At 54.5% G+C, this 27290-nt stretch overlaps 1 protein-coding gene across 1 annotated transcript; it reads left to right on the forward strand.

Moving 5' to 3' along the window:
- The first annotated feature begins 925 nt into the window (after positions 1–925).
- On the forward strand, positions 926–18511 carry SLC6A7 (solute carrier family 6 member 7). The gene is made up of 14 exons (XM_063087063.1): positions 926–958; positions 5581–5764; positions 7515–7646; positions 7836–8070; positions 9867–10005; positions 11432–11566; positions 12438–12541; positions 12670–12794; positions 13523–13635; positions 13718–13849; positions 13965–14064; positions 14260–14360; positions 14932–15099; positions 18302–18511. Exons 1-14 carry the CDS (start codon positions 926–928, stop codon positions 18509–18511), a joined length of 1911 nt encoding a protein of 636 aa, XP_062943133.1.
- The last annotated feature ends 8779 nt before the right edge of the window (positions 18512–27290 follow it).

The following is a 27290-nucleotide window of genomic DNA, read 5'->3' on the forward strand; positions in this document are numbered from 1 at the left end:
TTCATGAAGCCTGACTCCGCCCCTGGTGTCACTCACTAGCTCTGGGACCTTGAATAAGTAACTTAACCTCTCTGTCCTTCAGTTTCCTCAGCTGTAAAATAGGAGTAATGACATCTGCCTCTCCAGGTTGAAAAAATAAGACACCTAGCCCAAGACCAGGTACATCTTAGGTACTTAATAAATATTGATGGATTGGGTGATTGGATAAATATCCAACAAATGGCAGAGCAGGCAACCTACAGTCGGTCAATAAATGTGAACTGAGCACCTACTATGTGCCAGGCCCTGTGTTAGATGTTTTCTATGCTTGAGCTCCCTGAATTCTTCACACCCCTGTAAGGGAGTTAAGATTCTTATACCCATTTTCCAGATGAAGCAGCAGCAGCGCAGGGAGCTTAAGTAAGGTCACACAGCCAAGAGGGAGCGGGATGCTGGAGCCCAGGCCCAGCTGTTAATGTCCATGTGCGTGGCCTGCTTCCCTCATCGCCCAGCTGGGGAAAGGGAGGCCCAGAGAGGGCAGGTCACTTGCCCAAGGTCACGCAGGAAACAGTAGCCAACGCCAAGGGTTTCTGTGGAGAACCCCCCTCCCCACCCGCTCAGCCCCTCCAATCCTCCGCTCTGCGTGCGGGGGCGCGCGCATCCTCCTGCTACCCGTCAGTCAGCCCGTCGGTCTGGGTGTCTATGCGGGCGCAGCGGTGAACCCCTCCCCAGCCTCCGGTGCTGCGCGCAGCGCCCGACCCGCGCCCCACACCCGCAGCCGCCAGACGGCAGCGCCTGCGTCCGCGCCCGCCCCAGCCGGTGCGCGGGAGCCGCGGGAGCAAAGACGCAGCGGTCGGTCGGCGGGCGGACGATCTTTCGCTCCCTCGCTCGCTCTCTGCGCTCCGGGGAAGCCGAGCCGGCAAGCCCCAGCAACCTGCCCTCCGAGATGAAGAAGCTCCAGGGAGCTCACCTCCGCAAGGTAGGGCACGAGGGCGGGGGCGCACCCGAGGGAGAGTTGGAGAGGCCCGCCCCCATCGAGGCCTCTGGGGAGGGTCGGACGGGGTACCAGAGCTGCTCCGAGCTCTGGGGGAGGCCCGGCTGAGCTGGATTACAGGGAGGGGTGGGGTCATGGTCTGTCCGTCCACCCCCCGTCATCTGGGGGTCGGGATGTAGTGTGCTGGGGGCCCAGGCTCCCTGGGCCAGGCCCTGCGAACAGGTGTCTGCAGCCCCAGGAGGCGCGCGGGGTAGGAGCCAGGCACCCTCCTTTCCCGCGTCCCCAACCTGCTTCCAGCAGGGGCTGATTGCGGAGTGGGGGTGATGGAATAGCTGAGTGCCAGCCTTGAGAGGTGGGAAGTGGGGGTATCGACGTGGCCCTCACCTGTGCACTCTATACTGAAGCAGCCTCTGCAAGCCTGCTGGGGACCATCCTCTTTCCTGCCTGCTCTGCGGGCCCACCGCCTGCTTCCTCCCCACCCCCTTCCTTCTACTTGCAGCTAATTTAGCTTCCCTGGTGAGACCCCCAGTACCTGTCAGTGGGGACTGAAGGGAGGCAAAGGCAGGGAAGGGGGGAATGGGAGGCCCAAGGATATGGGGGTGGAGGTAGGAGATGGGATGAGGAGGTGGCGGTGGCTCCAGACCTCAGCCTCTCCCACCTTGCCTGGTGGGCTTGCACCTCCCTCCCAGCCAAGTTGTATGTGGGGGGAAGGGGAAGTTTTCTGGCTTTTGGCTTAAAAGTACCAGGCCTAGCCAAGGAGTCAGAACTCCTGGGTACTATTTCTGCAGCTGCCACTTGCCCTGTGACTTTGGACAAGTGCATTCTCTAACCTTGGCTGGTCCATCCCCAGTGTGTAGGCACCAAAGCAGGCATCACTGGGGAAAAGGGGAGAGTGGAGGGGCAAGAATGTTGTGCTGCTGGAAGGGTTGGTGGATGTGAGAAGTCTCCCTCCCGCACCGTGTTATCCACCCCCCCTTCCCCCACATACATACCCGTTCAAGCTCTCTGCCCTTGGGCAGGGAACCACGGTGGTAAGTGGGTCTTTTTTATTCGCTGACACAACTGACTTCTTGGGGTCATTTGTGGGTCTCTTAGTTCCTCTCGGGGCCTGTCCCTATTCTTTTCCATTATCCTTCTCTCCCCTTCTTGCTGTCCCTCTCTACAAGAGCCTCTGCCCCTCTCTGCCACGAAGCACTAGCTGGGTGCTAGTCTGGGAGCTTAGCAAACCTCATCTCATTTAATCCTTCCACAAGGCCAGGGGCCAGGTCTTATCATCCCCACTTTATAGACAAGGCAACTGAAGCACAGAGGGGGAAGCTTACAGCTTACCTGAAGGTGGGCTAAGCAACTTAGAAGGGGAGGGGTGGGGCCACCTCCTCTAAGGGTCTCCTTCCGTGGTCTCAAGGAGAATAGGACAAGGGGCGAGAAAATGCCAGGTATCAGCAAAGGAGCAGCATTGTTCAGAGGTGAGCACTGGACAGAAAGTCATGGGGTCTGGGTTTTAGTGTTGCCCTGCCCTTGACTAACTGTTTGACCTTGGGCTCATTCCTTTCCTTCCCTGAAACTCAGTTTCCTTATCTGCACAATGATGAAGTTGGACTCCAGATTTCTGTTGTCACTCTCTGTCCTGAAGAAGGTATGAGAGAGCTTTGGCTGGGCAGTCCTGCGTCTCCCAACACCTGCTATGGGGACCTGCATCTGCTGGTCCCTAAAAGAGAGGGTACATGGGTGGCAAATTCAAGAGTGTGTTCTTGTGTGCACCCAGGATGGGGAGTGAGGGGCTCAGGAGTGGGCTCACACCCAGGAGGAAGTATGAAGCGACTCACTAAACTTCCGACACTGCCCCATTTATTTGGTTGTTTTCCTCTGTTTCCCGACCAGTCCCACCCATCTTCACTGTGCCAGCCTCCTGGGATTCACCCTGTAGTGGGGTTGGGGGCTTCAGGTGGGCTCCTGATTGGCTCAGCTTTGGAGGACCCCATCCCCTGCCCCTAGAGCAATCTCCCTCTGATTAGGAGAGGAGGGGGACAAGCTGGCAGCATTCTGCTCTTGGAACTCTTGTCACCATGGAAACAGCGAGCCAGGACTGCTCTGTGAGCATGGAAAGGGCAAATTCTCTGGAGGGATCAGAGGAGCCTCATTATCAGGACCTCCTGCCAGCTGGCCTGAATGGGTCTGGGGAGGTGTGGTTTGAGGGTGGCAGGCCTGGAGCCAGTGTTAACTGGCTGCTACCCCATCCCTCCTGGGGCTCACCTGGGAGTGAGAGGTTCCAGAAAGCTGATGTTCACTCAGCTGGAGAGGCAGCCTTGGGGAAAGGAGCACTGGAAAGGAGGGGTCTCCCCTCACATCATCGTGTCCAAGATCACAGCTAAATGAACACCAGTTGCGTATTTGTTTCAACGTTTGGAGCCTAGTTACTTTTAAAACAGCTTTTTCATCATCTCATCATTGTCACCATCACCCATAATCATGTCAGGCTGTCCATGTCACCACTGCCCCTTTGGCCCATAGCCAGCCTCAGGCAAGATTCCCCAAATGATCCTCACCACTGTCACTGAGAGTCATCCCAACACCGTTACCCCAGTGCTGCCACCTGAGCCCATTGCTCAGCCATGTCATCACAGCTAGACACCTCCAATCCTGCGAGCCTCGTACCATCCCTGTCCACATCTTCACCCCAGCAATGCTCAGGCAACCCTTCCTCGGCAAAGCCTCCTCTCTCACCACCTGATTTGTGTGAGTAATCTTACAGGAAAACACACACTGGGCCAGTAGCTATATTCTGAGTCCCTGAGCTAGGCTCTGGTCTGCTCCTCAAGTCTCTGGTGAATCCTGCCTCACAGACCATCAGAGCAGAGGCTCATTCAAGACTGTGTAGACCCACATTTCCCCAAGTATTTCCTAGCATGTCAGCTTCTTGAGACTCTTTTATTAAACAGAATTTGAGAATACTGTAATCTAGTCCCTATCTGGAAAGTCACTGTGCGTATTGGTCCATTAAAGGATCTGACAAGTCATGCTGCAAAGAAACATGTTTTACTTTGTATTATCCCAGCTTTTCCCAAACTTCTTTAACTCAAGAACCATTTTCTCCACCAAATACCTATGAACAGCCCAAGGGATATATTTTCAGAAACACAGATCTGTCCAATCCCCTCATTGTATAAATGGGGAAACTGAGGCTCAGAAGACTCCTTCCTAAAGACACTCAGTAAATTGGTACAGACCCTGGACTAGAATCTTCGTCTCCTGACTCCTGCCCAGTGGTATCATGGCTTTCCTACAAGCATTCCTCAGCAGGAAGCAGGGCATCCTTTCTCCTCTCTGGAGACCCTGGACATTATTTGCTAATTGCTGATTGCTGGAGTTACGTCCTTCTTTGCCATAGGGTATGAATGTCAGAGGCTAGCAAGTAAGGGGTGGCTGCCCCTTTCTCCTGACCCATTCTTGGGGTCACTTGATGGGAACTTCTCTCTGAATTTTAGACAGTCATACTGGTATCTTTGGGCTTCCTTCCAGGAACTAAGCCTGGGCAACTCAGGAACATGCCAACTCGCATCTCTCAGGACCACCATCCCAAGTGGCTGGAGGAGGGCCTCCATCTCCCAGCCCCAGCCCAGAGGGAGAATGTTCCATGGACCTCCCTGCCTGCCTTGAATTGTGGAAGGGGACCTTAGGGACAGCTGGTTTCCATTCCCCTCTGTGCATTCATCTCTCCTCCAGTGGCAGGAAGATTATGAATTTCTGAGACATGTCAGGGCTTAAGTAGCTTCTTCCTGCTCATGAGCCAACATTCACAAAGCCACACAGCATAACTCCAAGCCTTCCCTCAATGGAGCCCATATTCCCTCCAAGTCCTCTCCTTTCTGTGCTAAGGGCTCCCAGCTTCTTCCCATTGTCCTCCTGTAACCTCTTTGCCTGAGCACCTTCCGATCTGGCCACCTGCCCTTTGGATATTCTCCACACTGCTGTGTCTTTCTTAAAATATGGTGCCCAGAATGGAGCAACAAAACTCCAGCACTGGTGCGTGAAGACATGAGCTTTAGCACCAGAAGCTCTGGGCTCCAGACCTAGTTCTCCCACTAGCTGACTTGGTTAAAATCTTGGGTCGTGATACCTCTTTGGGCGTCAGTTTTCCTCCTGATGAAAACGGAGCTTAGATGAGTACTTAGCTCATAGAACTGTTTCGAGAATGAAACCAGGCAATGTAAGTAAAATGTTTAGGGCAGTGAGCAGATAGTAAGTGCCCAATACACCATAACTATTACTAAGATCATCATCATTGTTGTCATCATCATCATGAAAATAGGACCGTTCCTTGATTTGACCTCTGAGTTAGCCAAACCAAGATCAAGGTAGCTTTCTTACTTCCCAAGCCACTTTGGTGGTCCAGTAAGTTTTTAGTCACCTAAAAGCCACCTATACCGTGGTGATATGCAGGTCATAACTCCTGCACATGACTGTGTTAGCCCAGAGCACTTGATTATCTGAATTAATAGAGGATCTTTCCATTTAGCCCTGTTCAATTCCATATTCTTGTCTTGGGGGTCACAGTTCCAGCCTGGCCTCACCCTCTCCCTCACCCCTTTGGTCTCTCTTACTGGCAGCCCATCGCCCCAGACCTGCTGATGACCCCCAGTGACCAGGGCGATGTCGACCTGGACGTGGACTTTGCTGCAGACCGGGGGAACTGGACAGGCAAGCTGGACTTCCTGCTGTCCTGCATTGGCTACTGCGTGGGCCTGGGGAACGTCTGGCGTTTCCCCTATCGCGCCTATACCAATGGAGGAGGTATGGGCCTGTGGTCCTGTGAGGGGTGTCCAGGGTGATGGGCCAAGACTCGGGTGCAGTGAGCTTTTAGGTGGATTCAACCACTGTATTCTTTGTGACCTTGCACAGAATTAGCGGTTTATAGTGACCTGGGGCTGGGAGGAGGGAGCTCCCCTTGCCTTGTCCCTTTCTGTCACCCGAGCCCCTCCTCCGTCCCTCTCATCCCCACATGGTTGTGGGCTTCCTAAGGTTGGGCGCTTCCTGGGCCCTGCGTGGTGGGCAGAGAGAGCTGCCTCTGCTTCATGATAAAGGGCTGTATATGACTGTCAACGATCACCGTGCTTTTAATATTCCCCCATCCCCTCCTCCCACCACCTCCTCCAGAACCTTGCTCCATCAATCATTTCCTCTCTTGGGTCTTCAATCTTCTCTCTTCTCCTGGATCTTACATGCATTCAGACTGCAAACATAAAGTCTCTTCCATTTTAAAAAAACGCCCTTTTGTCCCTGCTTTTCCTTCAAGTTACTGTGCTCGGTCTCATTAACAATAGCTGGGGTTGAGCGCTGACCACCTGTCAGGCCCCAGGCTTGTTGCTTCCCGTGCCCGTCTCACTTGACCCTGCTGATGGCCCTCCTGGGTGGGCACTGTGGAAGTGACGAGGCAGCCGGGCTGGGGGAGGCACAGTCCTTTGCCTAAGGTCACACGGTGGTGACAGACCCAGCATCCCATCCCAGGGCTGTCTCCTCTAGGGCCAGTCACCAGCACTCTTATCTCCTCCCGTCTCTAGCATGCTCATTAAAGACACATGTATTGATAAAGTGAAAGAAATCCAAATAAAACTAGATGAAGCAAAGAAAAGATGCATTTATATGACTAGGAAGTGTGGGGCTGGAGCTGACCTTTGAAGCTCCAGGAACTCGATAATGTTGTGTTTGCCGTCCCTCGCCCATTCCCCTATTCTTTCCCTCTGTGTGCTGACCTCGTTTTTTCCTGAGACGGGCTTCCCCCCTGCAGTTTGGGGGTTGGGGGAAACAGCCGCAGACAACTCTGGAATGACTTCATCCTCAGCCAGGTTTAGCAACCCCAGAGCTTTCCAGAACTGCTCCATCTGAATGACTTTATATAGAATTGCAGGGAAGGTGTCTGATTGGCCTGGCTGGGGATATGTACCCACAGGGGTCAGGATGGGGGGCGGGTGGGAGGGAGGGAAGGCAGGAGGGGGATAACTAGTGTGACTGGCAGCCTTACCAGAGCCATATGGTGGTGGGCAGTTCTATAAAGGAGATGGCTGCCAACGTGAGGAGAAAGGGGGAAGGGATGTTGGGCCCATGAAACCGCAGGTGGCAGCCACGCGTATCTGGGGTGGTGCAGCAGGGAGGTGAGAGGCAGAGAGAGTGAAGCCAGGTGCTGAAGGGCGTTGACTTCGGTACTGAGGGCTGCACTTTCCTCAGTAGGGAATTCACTCGTTCATTCCCCCATGTGTTCATTCACTCACTCAGCAGGCATTTCTCGAGTATCTGCTCTGAGCCCAGCCCTGTTCTGGGCACTGGGGTACAGAGGTGAGTAAATCCCCTCTGGCCCTTCAGTCCTCCGTGATCTGACGTAAGAGAGAAGACAGACCTACAAGTGCATGGTGCCAATCCGCGTGAGCAGTGCTCCATCAAGTCCGCAGGTGGTATCTGCTGGCCAGGGAAGGGGCGTGGCTCGAGCTGGGCTTTAGAGGGTGCTGACCCACCTGAGGCCCTTCCTGATCTTCCCTCCTCCTCACAGGCGCCTTCCTCGTGCCGTACTTCCTCATGCTGGCCATCTGCGGCATCCCCCTCTTCTTCCTCGAGCTCTCCCTGGGCCAGTTCTCCAGCCTGGGACCCCTGGCCGTCTGGAAAATCAGCCCCCTCTTCAAAGGTGAGGCTTCCACCATCCTGGAGGCTGTCTGGGTCTTGGGGAGGCAGAGAGGTCGCCTTGCCTCATGCCACAAGCTCTAGGCAGAGAGAGAAATTTAGCCCAGAAAAGCGATGGCTTCCCGGAGGCCACACAGCCGGCCTGCAGAGGGCTCGACCCAAGTAGCCCAGAAGCCCCTGTCCCCACACCCAGGTGCCGGCGCGGCCATGCTGCTCATCGTAGGCCTGGTGGCTATCTACTACAACATGATCATCGCCTACGTCCTCTTCTACCTCTTCGCCTCCCTCACCAGCAACCTGCCCTGGGAGCACTGTGGCAACTGGTGGAACACAGACCTCTGCGTTGAGCACAGGAGCTCCAAGGATGGCAATGGGGCCCTGCCCCTCAACCTCACCAGCACAGTCAGCCCCAGCGAGGAGTATTGGAGGTCAGGCGGCCACCGGCTGGCAGCCATCCGAGAGGGACCATATGAGAGGGTGGGGAGAGAGGGCAGGAATGCACTGGCATCCCCAAGGGGCTCAGCGTGCACCTCGGAGGTTGAGTTCAGGTGCTCGTGTTAGGTGGATTCTGGGTTCTAATTCCAGCTCTTCACCTCCCCAGCTGCATGACCTTAAGCCATTTATCTGGCTTCTGTGGCTTTACTTTTAGAATGGGGACAATAACAGTAGCTATTTTGGAAGATTGTTGTGAAGGTTAAAGGAAAAAAAGCATATAAATTGTGCAGTCCAGTCTGGTGGATAGTAAGTGCTCGGTAAAGGCTGGCTGATAATAAAGATTATGATAATGGTAACAGTGATAGTAACATTTTGGAGTCTCAGTTTCCTTCACTGATAACAGTAGCTATTTCACAGGATGTCATCCTCCAGTCAATCTTTTATTCACTCATTCATTCTTTTTTTTTTTTTTTTTTTGGCAGCTGGCCAGTGTGGGGATCCAAACCCTTGACCTTGGTGTCTAACCAGCCAGCCCTCATTCATTCATTCTTTTAATGAATATTTATTGAGCACCTACTATATCAGTAGGTCAAGCACTTAGCATAGGGCCAGGTCCATACACGTTAAGGACCATCTCAGATTCGTCTAACAGGAGAGAAAGACTATAATAGAGTACGGGATTGTGGTGAGAATTAAACAAGGCAATGAAGGTGAAATTGATCTCAGTGCCAGGCACCTTGTGAGCCCTGGGAATGGTGTGTGTTAGAGGACATCGCTGCTCATCAACCTATCTCCATGCCCCCACTTTATAGTTGAGAAAACAAGGCCCAGAGGCTTCCTCAGTAGTTAGTGTCAGAGGCAGTACTGTCATTAAGGACTCCTGATTTCTGATCCTGTTCTGGAACATTCTACAGTAGCCTGGTCCCTGGGTGGGGACCATTGGCTGGCAGGAGAACAGACTAGATACCCCCATCCCCTCCCTGCAAAGGGCTGCTCTTAGGAATTTTTCCTAAAATGGGCCCCATGTCTTGAAATGTCTTGTTCTTCAACCTTCATGTACTACACAGTCCATTTGTTTGTCCATTTCAAGTCCATCTAAAGTGTCTGCACCTGCTGAAGAATATCTCTGACCAGTGGGAAAGGACAGGCTTGGGTTTGTAGCTTAAAGCCAGAGAACTTGATGTGGTCACTGGTAACTGCCAGTGGTCTCCACAGCAATGCCATGGCCCTGCCCCACTGCATCAGTCAGGGTGGGGGCAGGAAGCAGATGGCACCGTCAGAGGGCTCAGCTGAAGGGGGTTTAGTTAGTGGAGGAACAGTACAGAGGGCCAGGGACTAGCAATAGGGAGAGCTGTTCCCACCCCTGAAGGAGGCAAGGGCAGGGAACCAGGGGAGAACTGGAGACTGGGAAGAGGGGCTGGCCAACAAGAACTGTGGCTACAGAAGAACACAGCCACAGCAGACCTCTGGCTGGCGGGTGTGTGCATGTATGTGTGTACATGTGTGTGTGCAAATACCCAGACTGCTCATTCCCCCCACCTTCCAGTCTCCTGCTGTTGCCTCCCATCAGCCAAACCCAAATGGAAGTCCAAGAGGAGGGGAGCCCGGGTGACAGGGTCTGTAGAGTCCAGCCTCCTGAGAACAGAGATGGCCAGAGAGGGACAGATAGGCATTGGGAGAGGTGTCGAGTGGAAAATAGCCACTAGGGCCTCATAGGCTGGACAAGGCTTTACTCCACGTCTGTGGAAAATGGCAGGGTGATCAGAACTCAGATCTTTGTCTTCCACAGCCGCTACGTCCTCCACATCCAAGGCAGCCAGGGCATCGGCAGTCCCGGGGAGATTCGTTGGAACCTCTGCCTCTGCCTGCTGCTGGCCTGGGTCATCGTGTTCCTTTGTATCCTCAAGGGTGTGAAGTCCTCGGGCAAGGTAAAGCCTGGGGGGCCCCAGAGGCCTGAAGGGTGGGTAGGGTGAGGGCTTCCTGGAGGAGGCAGGGTGTAGACTGAGTCTGAGAAGATGAATAGACTTCAGCTGGAAGAGGGGAAGGAAGAAGGCATTGAGACAGAGAAGGCACTGCAGAAATGTGGAGGTTAGGACGGACAGAGGGCCAGGCTGCTTTACTAGATGAGAGGCTTGCCACGCTCAGGATCTATATGTCTGTATCCATACCCAGTGCTTGGCACTTCGAAGGGGCTCAGCAAGAGATTGTTGAATGCTTGGAGGGTGGGTATATGAGTCAGGACTCTTTGAGATGCATGTGACCCAAGCCCAGTTGTCACACTCAGAAAGTCCAGAAGGTGTGCTTCAGGCACAGCTGGGTCTAGGAGTTCTATTGATGTCATCAGCAATCTGGTTCTCTCGGTCTCTCAGTAATGCTTTCCTCTGGGTTGGCTCCCTTCTGAGGCTTCATTCTTCATGAGGTTGCCCCTATCAGCTCCAGGCTTACATGTCACCTGTGTGGTGAAGGGTTGTCTCTTTCCCCAGTTTGCAAATACCCTAGAATTGAGTCTTGTTGGGTAAGCTGGGCCGTGTGCCCATCCCTGAACCAATCTCTGTGGCTGGGCAGGTGGAATGCTCTGCTTGGTGGGGGTCTGGGTCATGTGCCCACCCCTGGAGCTGGGAATGGAGTCAATCCCATCTAGGGAAAGTTGGGGTGCTATTATCTGAAGAAGGCAAACTAGATACTGGGAAGACAGAGCCACACAGGGCCACTTTAGGTGATGAAGGGACTGGAAGGGTGATAACACCGTGTCAGAAGACTTGGAAACCTGAATGGTTTATGAAATAATTTGTAAAGTAAAACTTATTCCTCTGCAAAGTGCCGAGAAGTGTTGTCTACAAGGAACAGAGCCATTAAAAGAAAGACTAAAAAGATAGGATAGAAACCATTTTGAAAGAGGGGTGAGGAAGTCATGGTGAGAATCAGGGCTGGTAGGATGTTGGGACTTGATGGTGCTTGCTGGAGCAGTGGCTGGAAGGTGAGCCAGGGAGGAGAGAGGGTACAGGGGAGTGTGGGCACGTCGAATGCCTGATGCCATGTGGAATGCGTGTGCAGGGGGCAGGGAGTGGACACGGAAGGAGAGGCTCCTATAACCATCCAGGCAAGGACAATGGTGGTCTGGCCTGGGGGCCACAGTGGAGAGGGATTTGCGATGGCCATGGGGGACAGGGTGACATCACTGTGCTGATGGTTTGGATGTGTGGAGGGACAGAAAGAGAAGCATCATGGATGATGGGTCCTGGCTTGGGCTACCCAGAGGCGGAGGAGGCGAGGCACTAAGACGAGGACTCGGGAAGAGGAGCAGCGTAGGAGGAGAGTTCCCCTGCCTTTGGCTTCCTGCTTACCATTTCTCAGGTGGTGTATTTCACGGCCACGTTCCCCTACCTCATCCTGCTCATGCTGCTGGTCCGCGGAGTCACCCTCCCTGGGGCCTGGAAGGGCATCCAGTTCTATCTCACCCCCCAGTTCCACCACCTGTTGTCTTCCAAGGTGAGGCCCTCAGGGCTGGGGTGCAGAGGGAGGGCTCAAGCCTGAGCTGGGGAGTGGAAGGAGGGCTCCCTGGGAAAAATAGGGGGCAGAGGGCAGGAATCCTGGTGAGCCCCCAGTACCAAGCTCTGTGTTCTGCCCTTCCTGTGTGTCTTTTTCATTTTATCCTTGACAATCCTATGAGCAGAAGTTATTCTCCCCATTTTACAGATGATAAAACTGAAGCCTGAAAGAGTTAGTGATAAGCTTAAGGTCACACAGCAAAGGAGTGGCAGAGCTGGGATTCCAGACACCAAACCCCAAGGAGGGCATTAGTAATAATGATGTTAACAACACAGTACTGCCAGCTAACACTGATTATTTATTGACCAGTGACTGTGCCTGACCCTGCTGTAGCATTTTGCACATAGTTTAATCCTTACCACCCCTTATGAGGTAGGCACTATACCTGTCCCCTCATTATAGCCCTGTGGTCCAGAGTGGTGATATGGCTTTCCCAGGCTGTGTAGACAGAAAGTGGTGAAGCTGGGATCCAGGTCTTTCTGACCCCAGGGAGGAAATAAAGGGGCCACAAGGGCTTATTGTCAATACAAATCTATTGAAAACTTTACATTAGGCAATACTTTCTTCAGAACCAGACCAAGCTTAGAGATCATCTCCTAGACCCTGGGTGTAAAACTGAGGCCCAGAGAGGGGAAGAGCAAGATTTGTTCCTGGCCTATGTCACTTGTGAGCCAGGCTCTTGACCACGCCATCCCTGGACCTATGGCTCCGTCTCTGCCCGCCTCCTTCCTTCTCTTTCCCTGGCCCTCTGCACAGTGCTGTGTGCTGGCCCCTTCTCTCTGCTCTTTCTCTCCACCCTTCCCTGGCACAGGTATGGATCGAAGCTGCTCTTCAGATCTTCTACTCTCTGGGTGTGGGCTTTGGGGGACTCCTCACCTTTGCCTCATACAACACGTTTCACCAGAACATCTATAGGTCAGTGGCCTGCAGCCTCCCAGATCCTGGGGGACTGAAGCAGGGAGGAGGGCGGCTGGGCAGGGAGGGCCTAGTGGGTTGAGGGAAGGTTGGCTCACCCTGGCCTGTGCCTGGACTTCTCCTGGCAGAGACACCTTCATCGTCACTCTGGGCAATGCCATCACCAGCATCCTGGCTGGCTTTGCCATCTTCTCCGTGCTGGGCTATATGTCTCAGGAGCTGGGTGTACCTGTGGACCAAGTAGCCAAAGCAGGTGGGCAGGGTGCCAGGCTCTGGTGGGTGAGGTCATGTGTTGGGCACAGCTGGGGCAGGGCCGGTGAGCACGTGTGAACCAGCAAGACTGCAGATGGGTCTATCAGGGTGTTTTGTGAGCACGCACGTGCACGCATGTGCCTACAAATACATGTCTTAGCTGGTATCTGAGTGTCCATGTGCAGAGGAATGGGCATGCAAATGAGTGTGCGTTACCTGTATCAGGAGGTAAGTGAGTTTCCATATGAGATTGTCTTATGTTTGTGTCCTGTTTGTCCCAGTGAGTCATGCCCTGTGTTGAGATGTCTGTGTGTGAGTGAATCAGAGTATGAGTGATTTTGTGAATCGCTGTGTCTTGTGCCATAGGTGTGTATAAGTATATGTATTGTTGGGATTATTTGTGCAAAGATCATATTCATAAGTGTATTGTAATGAGGTTGTGTATTTGGGTCTTGTGTTTATTCATGTACTCATTATTAAGTCATTTATTCTATCAACCTGTGTTTGTTGAGCACGTACAGAGTGCTGGCCTGTGTCCTGGGAGTTAGATCCTACAACTTCTCGAGCCTCATTCGCAGAAGTCAGAGTGTCAGAAGTGTGCATTTAGCATGCACCTTTAGGTTTGGCTAAATGAGTGTGCCCAAGTGGGTGTAAGCGACCATGTGTGTCTGAGTATATCAGGGCCCACCGCATGCTGCAAGCTGCTGACCCCCTGTGCCCTTGGTCCAGGCCCTGGCCTGGCCTTTGTCGTCTACCCACAGGCCATGACCATGCTGCCTCTGTCGCCCTTCTGGTCCTTCCTATTTTTCTTCATGCTTCTGACTCTCGGCTTGGACAGCCAGGTGAGCCCTGTCCACAGTAGTGTGTACCTCATGGGGGGAGAGGGAGCAGAACTCTGACCCCCAACCCTCTTCTCCTCCACAGTTTGCCTTTCTGGAGACCATTGTGACAGCTGTGACAGATGAGTTTCCATACTACCTGCGGCCCAAGAAGGCAGTGTTCTCAGGGCTCATCTGCGTGGCCATGTACCTGATGGGGCTGATCCTCACCACCGAGGTGAGTGTTCATAAGGCTGCAGGAGGACGGCAGAAGCAGACAGCATCTGAGCAGGGAGCTGCAGCAGACAGTGAGGCTGGGAGAGGGGACCTCAGCGCTGTGACTTGTGTTCTAGGGGGGCATGTACTGGCTGGTCCTTCTGGATGACTACAGTGCTAGCTTCGGGCTAATGGTGGTGGTGATCACCACGTGCCTCGCCGTTACCCGGGTGTATGGTGAGAAGGGCCGGTGGGGGGGAAGTCAAAGCTCCCCGCAGTGGGAGAATGGGAATCTACCTTGAAGCCCCTGTGCACCTGGGTCTCTGGTTCCAAGGGCCAGGGTTTCTGATGGGGCAGTTGGGTTGGAGGAGGGGCTGCTGGCGCTTGCAGAGCCTGCGAGTGAGGCCATTCTCACTCCCCTCCCCCATACAGGCATCCGGAGGTTCTGCCGAGACATCCACATGATGCTGGGTTTCAAGCCAGGCCTCTACTTCAGGGCCTGCTGGCTGTTCCTGTCCCCGGCCACACTCCTGGTAAGTGGGTGTGGGAGGGAGGATTGCTGGCTGGGGCCTCAACGCTGGCAGCAGAGGTCCCTTCTGCACACTTAGTCTGGTAGGGCCATCCTGGCCCAGAGTGGGGCCTCTGTCAAGGCTGTGAGGTGGGCACCTGGATCCTGGTCCACCCCCCTCCCTCTTGATGCCCCAGCTTCAGAAGCTGTGCTGGGCCCAGCCCTGCTTTTGGTTGGCAAAATGCGTGGGGCTTTCCCAGGCCTCAGGGCCTAAGGGCTGGGGCCTTGAGGCTTTGCTTTCTCAGTCTTGGGGTTGGAGCAGCTCAGGGACAGGCCATCTCAGGATTAGGGTACTTCAAAGCTGGGCTGTCGCAGGTCTTGGTATTGGGTCAGCTTGGAGCTGGGCTAGCTCAGGCCTTGCAAAGCCTCCCAGGATGGGCCATCTCAGGTTCTGGTAGAGCCCTCTGGACGGGACTCTCAGTCCTTGGGATGGGCCTGGGCTATCTCAGGCCTTAAGGTATCTCAGATCTGGGCTATCCCAAGCCCTGGGGCCTATCTGAGGTCCACTGTGATGCTGGGAGTCCCCCACTCTGCAGGCTCTGCTGGTGTACAGCATCGTCAAGTACCAGCCCTCAGAGTATGGCAGCTACCGCTTCCCTGCCTGGGCCGAGCTGCTGGGTATCCTCATGGGCCTGCTGTCCTGCCTCATGATCCCAGCTGGCATGCTGGTGGCTGTGCTTCAAGAGGAAGGCTCACTCTGGGAGGTGAGTCTGCCCCACCCTGTCCACCCTCAGCCCTCCTGACTGTAGCCCTGCCCTGAGCCACCCACTAGAATAGAAAATGTCCGCACCAACACCTTGTCTGGGGCGTTGCAAGCTTCTTTTACCCTGAAGAGACCTGCTTGGGCTGAGATAGTTCAGGGCACCTACCCTGTGGTAGGGCAGGTGCCACCTGCCCTGTGGCACCTCACTCCACATACTGCCACATATAGATTCATACTGCCCTGTGGCACCCCATACCACATGGGCCAAAGGCCATTGATGACAATGGACTGGCCCAAGGTCCCACAGTGAGCTGGGTGGGAATCAGGATGTGAACTCTGGTCACCAGCCCAGAGCTTCCCCTTGGAATTCAGGTAGCAACACTGAGCGACCCCAGAAGGTGGGCTGTCACCATTCTCTTGTGCCCAGGATCCCTTCTATGTCCTTCGGGTAGCCTGGGATAGAATGATGGTGTGAGTCCTGTCCATGGCCAGGGCATTGTGGAGAGATGCGGAAAACATAGGGAGTACAAGTTATTTGGCACAGGGGTCTTCAGGCGTCAGGAGAGGGGAGTAGTGACCCTTTGTGGGACAGTAGATATGCTGTGTGACCACAGCAAGGTCTCACCCCTCTCTGAGGCTCAGAGCGCCCTCTGTATATGGAGCACTGCACATCTATGGCCGTGGGTGTGGAGTCCTCTCGTGGCCAGAGGCTATCACGATAAATTGACTTGAGTGGGCCTGATGGGGCCCAGAGAGTCTGGGGACCTCCCCCCAGCACATCCCATCAGAGGAGTGCTGGAGCCAGCTAGCACTGGTTCAGGAGAGCTAACTGTTAAATATCCAGGAATGTTGTGAGCCAGTTGACAAAACACTGGTAGCTTGCACTTGACAGTGGTGAGAATATTTACACCACTGAAATAGGCTACAATGCAGGCCTTCTCCCCCCGACCTCCCCACCTACGATCTGCTTACCAGCATGCAACCAACCACCCCCACCCTGCCCCCACGGAGCTGCACTGCCCCTCAGCTGCCCTCACCTCACTTTTGTGTCTCCACCTGGAGAGAGGCTCGGTGCCCTTCCTACCACCCTTGCATGGCAGAATTGGGCCACAGGGTTGGCCTGGAGTTCAGCCACTGTTCTGCCTCCAACTGTTATGTGACTTGGGGTAAACTCCTTCCTGTCTCTGCACCTCAGGAGCCTCCCCTGTGCTACTAAAGGGCCCTGTCTCCTTGTTTGAGAGCCGGGGTGTCTGCAAAGGGAAGGAAGCTGGGAGTTGTTCCAGTGGGGGCACCAGCTCCCAGGAAGCTTGTGGTCCTCAAGCCTTGCTAATGAGCCACTGGAACTGCTGGGCTCCCCAGAAGCCACTGCCTCCTCCTGTCCTGGTGCCACAGCCAAGTGGAGGGATGTGTTGTTGGGGGGTTGAGGGGGGCAATGAGCCCTGCAGAGGAGTCATTGCCTGGCTCAGGAGTGCTGACTTCAGGGACCATGGCTTCCAGCACTGACACGCTAGGATCGGAATCCTGGTTCTGCCATTTGCCAGCTGAGTGACCCTAAGCAAGTTACTGTACCTCTCTGAACCTCGGTGTCTCCATCTTTAGAGTGGAGACAGTGATAACTACCCACAGGGCTGCTGTGAGAAGAAAAGGAACTTATCAATGTACACAGCATCGTGGGAGGCAGAAAAGCAGAGTATTTAAAAAGCTCAGGACAGGTTGTCATGGAGGGGATAGGTGTACAAGGGAGTTCTACTGTCATCCAGTAGGCAGAGGTCAGTGCTGCTAAACATCCTTCCATGCACAGGCCAGCCCCACTCAGAGAATTCTCCAGACCAAACTGTCAATAATGCTCAGGCTGAGAAACCTTAGTCTAGGAACTAGTGTTCAGCTAGAAACAAATCTAAGTCCTTGCTCTCCGGGAGCCTGTATTTTAATGTAGGAGACAGGCAATAAACACACACAAAGGCGGTGGTAAGTGCTAGACTTTAAACAGACAAACAGATGAAACGAGAGTGCAGGAATAGAGAGGGTTGGATGATCTTATCTTGGCCAGGGAGTCAGAGAAGACCTCTGTGAGGAGGTGATGAGGTGCTGACTAATGGACAGAGCGATCCATATAGATAACTGGGAGAGCGTTCCAGGCAGAAGGGCAACAGGTGCAAAGGCCCTGGGGCAGGAGGAGATGGCATGTTTGGAACAGCAAGAAGGCTGGTGTGACTGGAGCAGGAGGAGAGGAGGAGGGGTGGCGGGAGCCAAGGTCGGGGCGGTAGACACGGGCAGGTCATGGAGGCCATGGAGGCCAATGAAACACCTTGGATTTCATTCTACGTGAGCTGAGAAGCCATCAGCAGGTTTTTGAGCAGTGGGGTAACATGCTCTCAGTACATTTTCATAAGTCTCACTAGGCGGGGAGTAGCCAGCTGTGCTGGCCATGGTCTAAGGGCATTACACACATCATCTCCCTTGGAAACTGCACCCAGGGGCTTCACTTAATGCTTTCTTTAAGGGTCCTGGGGCTCCTCTCCCCAGCAGGGCAGGCAGAGAGGGCTTTGGGAATGTGGCTTGAGGAGAGAATGCTGGAATGTCCACACTTTGTGATCACTCTAGTTCTCTCCTTCCGTGGAAATGGGGCCTTTCCCAGAGGGAAAGGTCAGAGGCAGAGTTAGAGGGAGGCAGAATGTCAGGGCTGGGAGAGACCAGGAAGGTCAGCTGTGATCCCGCCTCAGTTCTCCTGGCTCATGCCCCTTTCTCAAAAGCCCCTTTGCTCTGTAGGACTCAGCATGTGAGGGAAGGGATCCAGAGTGAGTTCTTGGATAGGCCTTCAGACACTCAGAAGAGGGGCCTGCTGCATAATCGTGACAACCACCATTTACCTACCAGGCTTTAACCTGTTCCAGGCCCCCTGCTAAGTATCCTCTCAGTGCCCTCACAGCAACCCTAAGAGGGGCTCAGGATCCCCCAGTCCACGGTCAGGAAGCAGAGCACGGAGAGCCCTAATTGTATTGCCAAAGGCCAACAGTTTATAAGTGACAGAGCAAGATTCTCCTCCAGGCATGTGAACCACTCTCTTTGGGAAGTCACAGTGCTCCCCAGCCCCGGGTTGTTGCAAGGACCAGGTGATGTGGTAAGGTCTTTGCTGGGCGCCTGGCCACAGCAAGCGCTGTACCAGTGCTGGCCGTTTTCACCGCTGTTGTGCTCTGCTGCAGCGGCTCCAGCAGGCCAGCCGGCCGGCCATGGACTGGGGCCCATCACTGGAGGAGAACCGGACCGGCATGTACGTGACCACCCTGGCCGGTAGCCAGTCACCCAAGCCACTGATGGTGCACATGCGCAAGTACGGGGGCATCACCAGCTTCGAGAACACGGCCATCGAGGTGGACCGCGAGATCGCCGAAGAGGAGGAATCTATGATGTGAGGCCGAGGCAGGCGGAGAGAAGGCCCTGCCCAGGGCCTCATGGTCCCTTCCTGGGGGCTTGTAAGGGGCAGACGTGCCCTCTGGGGTTCTGAGAGGCTCTGGGAGGATGCCACGGCAATGCCAGTGCCCCATTGCAAGTCCCTCCTTGTGGCCTCTGCCTCTCCTGAAACCTGTCAACCCCCTCCACGTGCACGTGCACAGACCCATTCAAAGCTGAGAATGATCCAGTAGAGCTCTCACTTTGCAGATGGACAAATTGAGACCAAGGAGGGAGGGACTTGCCCAAGGTCACATGGCAGAGAGGACTTGACCCCAGGTCTCCTGACCAGCCACCTCCCTTTTCCATGGGGCAGCTGGCACCACCATCTCATCTGTGTTCAGGGCCCACACCCCTCCCTTTTCTCAGGGAGCCAGTCCCCCACACTTCAACACAACCAGAATCTTGAGCCGGGGCAGGAAGGTTCAGGGCAGTGAGGGTCCCGAGGCCCTGAGGATTGAAGGTCAGTAAGCCAAGTGGGGAGAAAGATCCCTGTGGGTCCATATGTGCAGGCCTGGTTTCCCAAAGGAGGCGGGAGCTGAGGGCCCTGGAGAATGGGGCAGGTTTGCAGAGAGAGAGGAAGAGGAGGGCAGGGTGGGGAGGGCCTCTGGACCAGGAGCTGCCTGGTTGGGACAGAGACCCAGAGTGGTTGGAGACATTGGTGTTGCCAGGTTATAAGAGGGTTTAAGTCAGATGAAGAGTAACAGGGAGTGGGGAGCCAGGAGAAATGGTGTAGGCGGGGGATTTGCATGATACAGAATATTTGGGTCTGGGTCTGTGCAGGGTGGATTAGAGGGGGACAAGGTGGAGGTGGGAGGCCTGTGGAGGACAGGCAAGAGGTACTGATGGCTTGAGCTAGGGCATTGGGGTGGGGTAGGGAAAGAAAGGAGGAGCCAATGCTTTAGAGAAGAGCCACCCCTTTACCTGCTGGACCCCGTGCCTGCCGTGGCAGGGAGGGTTGTGCTGCACAAGCTGTGGAGATGGGGACGAGGGGTCGTCAGGAACCGAGGCCCCTGTCTTCCTTTCTCCCTGCCCTGCCGGCCCTCATTGTCTCCTCCAGCTCCAGGTGCTGCTGGCAAGTTGGCCTTGGCTGTGGATGACCAGGGCAACCAAGAGCCTCAGAGATGGTCCAAACACAAGGCTGTCTGGTCCTGATGCTGCCCACTCTGCTCTAGGGTGCAGGTCCCAGGGCCTGGCATGGGGGTGGAGGCAAAGAAGCAAGGACAGCTCACAGTACCTGGGGTCCCTGAGAGATGGGGGTTTGGGTGCAGAGACACCTGCACAGGTCTCCTGCACACAGTGTCCTCCAGTGGGGCAGGACACCCTGTGCCACTGTGGCCAGCCTCTGCGCCATGTCGCCTGGTGTTTCCCCAACCCGTCTATGTTCTGTTAGTTTATTGTTAATAAACACCAAATGAGGTCATCCTCCTTACCCTGTCTCCTTACTGCCAAGAGCCGTGAGGCAGACAGCCAGTGCTTTCCAGCTCCCATTGGACAGATAAGGAAACTGAGGCTCAGCTAGCTCCTTTCCCTGCTCTCCTGGCTTCTGACACTTGCTCTGCCATTTCCCTGTGGCAGTGTTGGGTGGGTGGGGCTGGGGAAGGAAGGTGAACTCTAGGCCCTTAGAGACTACCTGGTGCCCTGTTATACCATGTATAAACAGGAGGCCCACAGAGGGGAAGAGACTTGCCCAAGGTCACCCAGCTAAGGCAGGCAGAGCCTGGGGCAGGGGCGGCACATCAGGGCACTTCAGCTGTCTGCTTTCCCCAGCCAGCTGCTTTCTTTCCCTCTCCAGCTCCTCCTCAGCCTTTCCTGCAGGTGAAAGCTGGAGCTGGAAGACCAGGCCTGGGAGGAGCCAAGTTTCCCAGGCTGGAAGAATTTCCTGCTTGTACCCACCCTCTCCTGGCAGGGCCTTGTCATATAAAAGAGTCCCAGGGCCTTTCAAATGCGAGGTCCAGGTGTTTGCAAAGGCTTTGATTGGGGATGGAAAGGAAGGGTGGCTGCATATCTCAGATATTAATAAATTACCCCTAACAAAGGGCCAGGCCCCCCTTCAACCCCTCTTTGTTTGAGGCTCTTGGCTAGGGAAAAGAGATGAATTTGCTAATTTGCAGAAGATGCAAGAAAGGCCTTCATGATTCAGGATGCTTCTTCCCACACCCAGAGGAAGGCTCCAGCCTCACAGGCAAGGCCCCTGGCGCTGGCCCCTGGCTGGGGAGAGGCGCTCTCTGCCCCAGGTGCTGGCCATGGTCTTGTGAGCATTACTCACGCAGCCTCTTGGCTGCAGCCAGGTGCCCTGGGAGTCAGGAGTGGAGGATCCTAGGAGTCTCTGTATCCCACCAGCTTTGCTTCCCCCTGCCTGCTCTCCCCCCCTTCTCACCCACCCCTGCCTCTGGGCCTGCGGTTCCTATCCTGCCCTCCCTGGCCTCATCTTCCAGTCTGTTCTGCTTTTTCCATTTCCGCTGCTCTCAGACAGCCCATCCTGCGGCGACACCCTTCTCCTTCTGCTGCCTGCTCATGCCATCTCCCAGCTGCTCCCACCCTGGTCCCTTTATGGATTTCAGGTCTCCCTGGCTCAGAACAGACCCCAATCAAGCCCTGACTGTAGTAGGGACTGAGAGGAGATTGGGGAGCCCCAGTTGGAGGAATCCGTGACAGCATAGTAAGCACCTCAAAGGAAATGTCAGCCCTGCCCAGGGTGCGACCCCTGCCTGAAATCCTAGACTATCCTAGCAGGTGGCAAACCCAAATGCCTGCAGAGCTGTTCAGGGAACCTGGGTGAGCTAAGCTGTTGGTGTGAGTGGGAGAATAAGTGGCAACGGCCCATTAGTGAGTATTGGAGAGACCAGAGGGAGTGCTGGAGACTGCAGTGAACTAGAGAAGACAGCACACCTGTCCTAAGAGGGAGTCTATTTCTCAGAAGTGTGGGTCCAGGCCACCAGATCTCTTGGCTTTTTAAGAGTAGCTGGAAGTCTAGGTTTACATGAGAAGTTTCCCAATTTGAAATGTGGGCAACCCATTCCAAAGATATAAAACAACATGGCTCAGTTAGGGCCCTCCTTTGACCTCTCTGTGCAGGCTGGTGGTGCTGGAGACTTAGAGGATGAACAGCCAGAGGGCAGGGCTTGCCTGAGGTCCCAGGTTGGAATGTGCTGGAGCTGAAGCCAGGACTCTGCGCCCCAACTCGGTCCTCTGCCTCTTCTCTCAGCTGATCTCTGTCTCCATGGAGCCCCAAACTTGGGAGGCTGGTGGAGAGCTCTGGGAGACAGCATGTGTGTCAGGCTGGGGTGTGGTGGAGGGTAGCCTGACACCTTCACTTCTGTTCTGGACTTGTCAGAGAAGGTGTTCCCTTGGGCACCCAGAAATACTGAGATGAGGCACTGCACCATCCGCAGTCACTTCTGGCCTATGATCTTTGAGAGCAAACATGGAGGGGAGAGGGGGTAGAGGTTCCTCCCCACACCATTAGGGTCAGCCGTATTCCGAAAGTCAAGTGAGGGTCAACAGACACCAGGGGTCACACTGGTTCCCTTAGTTTTGGTCCTCAGTAGGCCCAGCTCCCTGTGTTCCCTTCCGCCACCCCAGCCAAGTTGATCTCCGCCCTGTACCCTGAGCAGGCCCAGGCTGTCCTGCCTCCTATCCTTTGCTTAGACGGTGCCTTCCACCCTGACCTATTGTCTTCCCATACACCCGCTGGGATCCTAGCCATCCTTCTAGGTCCCTCCTCCATAAGCCTTCCTCCATTCCCCAACCAGATGTGGACTGCTGGAATCTCCAGGGGTTGTGACTCAGTCCTACATCTGGTGAGTCCTGACGGCCCAGCCCTGCCTGTCCAGGGCGCTCACATGGACAACGCATTTCATTTCTGTGTAGTTTAGACTCTTGTATTGTGCTCCTTGGATGCCACAGCACTTTGGGGTGGCAGCAGGGCATTCTGCAGAGGGCCCAGGCTGCTCAGCCACACAGACCTGGGTTCATTCCCAACTCCACCCCTCCCTGGCTGTGATCACTTAACCTTTCTAAGTTTCAGCTTCTTTACCTGTAAAGTATTGGTAATGACAGCCCCTACTTTGTAGTATGTGTTTGGGATAATGCTGTGGGCCCCAGCACAGGCCTAGGGCTTGGTGGACATGTGATACATGCTTGTTGACTGAAGATCCACATTTGTGTCATGGCCTCTGCCCCTCCACCCACTCCTCCAGGACACAGGCTGTACTCTCCTCACCTCTGGCTTGTGCCAGTGATCCCACAGGGCCAGTTCACAGCTCTGCACGATGGAGCATCAAACTGAATGCAGTTCTTTGGTGGCCCTGGAGATAACCAACAAGGAGTTAAGACAGCTGCAGGCCCTCCTCTGAATCCCACGTGACCCTCGGTTGCAGAGCCTTGGGGTCTGCGGTGGATGCTGTCCTCCAGACTCATTTTTTGCTGGTGGCTCATGGAAAGTTTGGCTCCTTGAGCTCCAGGACACTCCCTCCAGGCCTGAGGCCTCGCTGACGCTGGTCCTGCCCTGGAAGGCGGTCCAGGGCCGTCTGCCCACCCTCGGATCCTTGGCCAGCATCCCCCTGCTCCATCTCCTCCTGACTTCCTGCCGCCTTGGCCTTTTCCCCTGGGACAGAACAGCAGCCCGCCCCCTCTGGCCACAGGGAGGCCTCCTCCCAGCACCCCCTACCCAAGACCACTTTTCATTTGGAAGAAAGCAAGCCTTTCCCCACTAAAGTCCACAGCTTCTGTAAGCTGCAACCTCTAGCAAACTGGAGCCACTAGAAGCCAAGGCGGACTTGGACATCTGGTGGTCAGAGCCAAATCCCAGCTGAATCTGCTACTTTACCTCTCAGAACCCTAGTGTCCTCAGATGTAAGATGGGGAAAATAGTTTTCCCCTTGCAGGGGATTAAATGAGATCATATAGATGCTCAATGCATATTTTTAAAAATTAGCAAAGTGCTTAGTGCAAAATATGGCATGTAGAAACCCTCTAGGTGGGATGGTTCTCATTAGCCAGCTGTCACTTGTACACATGAGGAAACTGAGGCTCAGCTCCCACCTCCTACCAGCCCAAGGAGAAGGAGGCCAGGGGTTGGCCTGCCTGGAGCCAGGGACTGACCAGGGTTTGCCAACACCACCCAATTCATGGCAATGTGTCCTGAAGATTGGGTTTCAGTGTCCCCATCTGTAAAACCAATGGGTTGAAAAGGAACAGTGGGCTCCACAGAGGTGCCTCAGGGGAGAGAGGTGAGCAAAAGGGAGCCCTCTGCCTCCACCCATCCCTTTCACCTGCTAGGGACCATGAATGGGAGCTAGGGAGGGGAGCAGCGGACCCTTCTTCAGAGGTGGATTTGTGATTGGCTCAGCCTGGTGGGAAGGAGGTTTCATTCCTCCCGCAGGATGGGTTTAATGATTAGAAACCCTGATGGTTTCTCTAGGGAGATGGGATGCCCTGCCAAACCAGGAGGAGTAGGGCATGCAGGCTGGGAGTGGGCACAGCAGTAAAATCATCTGGGCCCCAAGCTTTGCTCTGACCTTGACTCTGCTGACCTAGGGTCAGGGTCTCAAAGAGCTTTGGGAATTGGGGTGGCAGAAGTTTCAGTCAGGGGAGAGGCCAATGGTCAATATTGATCTAGCTGAGTCAAGGGGGGAGGATGGGGAAGCTGGAAGCCTGGATTGGGGCATCCTGATAAATGCATCTTCAGGCTCCCAGTGTGACTGTGGGAACTGGGGGTGGGCTGCTCCATGCAGGATTCCCATACCTGGGTTACTAAAACTACAGCTTCCTGGACCCCTGCCCAGCTTAATGTATCCTATTCTCTGAGGGTGGGGCCTGAAGCATCTGTATTTTTAGCAAACTCCCTGGGTGATTCTGCAGCAGCCAGCCCAGTTCCTGTATTTGGGGACTACAGGTTCAATGTCATCGTAATAATGAAGAAAGAGAGGCCCAGCGAGGGGAACGTGCCTCATCCAAGGTCCCATTGGGAGAGAATGGTGATAATCCCTCCTTTTTTTTTTTTTTTTAGTCTTTTTCGTGACCAGTAAGGGGATAGCAACCCTTGGCTTGGTGTCGCCCGCACCGCGCTCAGCCAGTGAGCGGACCGGCCATTCCTATATAGGATCCAAACCCGCGGCGGGAGCGTCGCTGCGCTCCCAGCGCCGCACTCTCCCTAGTGCACCACGGGGTTGGCCCATCCCTCCTCTTTTGGAGAGTGCATATAGTCCACCTCTAGCTCCATCCACACCCAGTTGAGGCCCTGCCTTGGGAAGGGATGGCTGGGCCAAGATGCCTTGGGGGAAGTGGCCTCTCAGGCCTTGGCAGGCCCAGGTGGAGAAGGGAGGGTGGGGCTGTTCCCAGGAGGAAGTACAAAGAGAGCGGACCATTCTCACAGGACTAGACTGGCCCTCCTTGCCCTGTGCAAGCACTCCCAGCACGTGCTAGGACCCAGTTCTAGGGAAGGCACTTTCACTGCTGGGGCCTGCCATGCCCTGCCACCATGGCAGATTCAGGGCCCCTGATACTTCAGTCCCGCCCAGATCCCCCCCACCTGACCCACCGTTCTGGGTGCTGAGCCTTCACTCTAGCCTCCATGCTCCCCCTACATCTCACCTTTTTGAGCACCTCCACCAAGTCTCCCCCAAACCCCAGACACCATCTTTCTCCTCCTCCTTCCTCTGGACTCCCACACACTTTTCACCTCCAGGTCCAACCGCCATCCCAGCCTGCCCTGAGTGCTTGTTCTCTACATGTCTCTTGCTGTCTGGGATGGTGTCAGGGGTTCCTGGGGGACAGGAGACAGTTCTAGCTCATCCCTGAGCCTTCCTCAGAGCCCAGCCTGGCTGCAGCATGGCCAGGAAAGTGGGTGTTCACAGTGGCTGAGATTCTGAATCCCACTTCCTTCCCTCATGCCCTGGGCAATCTTGGGCAGATTCTTTCACCTTTTGGCAATGCAGTCCCTTTATTCATGGAATGAAGGGAATATTAGTGTTCAATACAGAGGGCACTATGTGTGCTGAGGATTGGGAAAGCACATGTAAAGGAGGTGGGGTGTGCCTGACATTCCTCCTTCATTCCTGCAACACACATGTCCATGCAAGAGAGACAATCTCTGCCAGGTGCCTCCTGCCATCGAGGAGCACACAATTTTGCAGACACTTGCATAGGTGGCTTTAAACCAGAGACCTCTGGTAAGGTAGATAGAGGGTGTTTTGGAAGCCCATGGAGGGTCCTAACCCAGTGTGTGTTGGGGAGGCCGGGAGAGGCTCCCAGAGAAGATGCTGGCGCTGTATCCTGAAGGATAAAGAGGTGTTGTGGTGTGATGAGCAAGAGAATGAGGGTGAACCAGCGCTCTGAAGCAGGTTTTGGAATATGGATACTGCAGGTGTACACAACTGAGAGATGAGGATGTAGCTGGAAAGGGACAGAGGGTCAAAGGAAGGAGAGTTCCTAAGAATCCTGGTGACTATTTGCTGGCTTTCCAGAAACAGGGAAACATAGACCAGGGTAAGGGAAGCCCCTGGAGGTAGCAGAGCCACTGTGCTCTGTTAGGCTGCGGTGAGTACTGGCTCAGATTCTTAAAAGAAGCCTCTTCATCTTCAAAATAGGCCTGTTGTAACTGGAACAAGAGGTGTTGTGAAAGCACTTTGTGAACTATAGAGCATCATGCTCCTGTGAGATAATAACAGTGTTTTAAGTGGAGTTGTTACTTTTGGAGAGTTGAAGGGTATCTCTTGAGGTCAACTAGGCTTTTCCAGAACATGGCGGACGCGGAGGGGCCAGGGACCAGCTTAACCTGCTCCTGTGCTGCCACCTGCTGGCAAATATGTGCAATGGCAGCCCAGGTCCTCAAATCCTGCTGCACAGCCCAGGCAGGAGATCCTGGGGTGTGAGGGCAGAGCTGGGGGGAGTCCTAGCACTAACGTTTGCAGGCTCCAGGGCAAACCAGGTCCCTTTGCTCTTCTCAGCTTTGGCCTGTGCTCTCACTCTGAAGGTCCTCACATGAGTGCAAGGGGCACACTCCCTATAGACCCTTCCCCTGGCCACCCCACATACCAGTAGGAAGGATAGACATGGAAGGCAGCTGGTGCAGGGACTCTGGGGTCTTTGGCACCTGGAAAATGATCTATAGGGGGCCATGGGCTTCAGTGGGCATATCCTCGGCCCTGTGAAATCCAGGCCTCTTGGTGGGGCGTGGGGGGGGGGGTCATGGCTTAGTGTGACCAACTCATCTGGTTGGCCTGGGTCTGTCCTGATTTTAGCACTAGAAATCTCACATCAGCAGCTGGGACATTTGGTCACTCTATCATGGCCCAACAGGGACCAAAGCCTCTATATCACCACCTTGGTTTGGCTGGCCAGAGGCAAGCAGCTTGGGTTCAGAGAACAAAACTGTCCCTTAATGTGGCAATGATTTCCTTTAGCCTCTCCCAGGTGTCCCTCTCTCCAGCCCCAAGGCCCTGCCCCAGGCACTTGGCCCACAAATATGTCTGTGAGTAAAGAGATCCTTCCTTTTCTTCTCCATCCTCCAAACCACTTATTGTGTCTTGAATGTTCCCCCCAAGCTCATGTTGGAACTTAACCTCCAATATGGTGGTGGAAGGTGGAGCCTTTAAGAAATGATTAGATCAGGAGGACTGTGCCCTTGTGAATGGATTAATCCATTTGTGAATTAATGGACGTTCTGATGACTTTATAAGGAGGCCAATTGAGAAAGTTAGCTCTCTTACTCAGCTCATTCTCACCATATGACACCCG

The sequence above is a fragment of the Cynocephalus volans genome, chromosome 2 (assembly GCF_027409185.1).
Source record: "Cynocephalus volans isolate mCynVol1 chromosome 2, mCynVol1.pri, whole genome shotgun sequence".
Taxonomy (NCBI): Eukaryota; Metazoa; Chordata; class Mammalia; order Dermoptera; family Cynocephalidae; genus Cynocephalus; species Cynocephalus volans.

What these genes read in the sequence shown, in the direction of transcription:
- SLC6A7 (XM_063087063.1), top strand. Translation starts at nt 926, where the DNA reads ATGAAGAAGCTCCAGGGAGCTCACCTCCGCAAG. An exon ending in AATCAGCCCCCTCTTCAAAG is followed by an intron (nt 7,647 to 7,835) that starts GTGAGGCTTCCA and finishes CCCCACACCCAG; the next exon opens with GTGCCGGCGCGGCCATGCTG. An exon ending in GGACCAAGTAGCCAAAGCAG is followed by an intron (nt 12,795 to 13,522) that starts GTGGGCAGGGTG and finishes CCCTTGGTCCAG; the next exon opens with GCCCTGGCCTGGCCTTTGTC.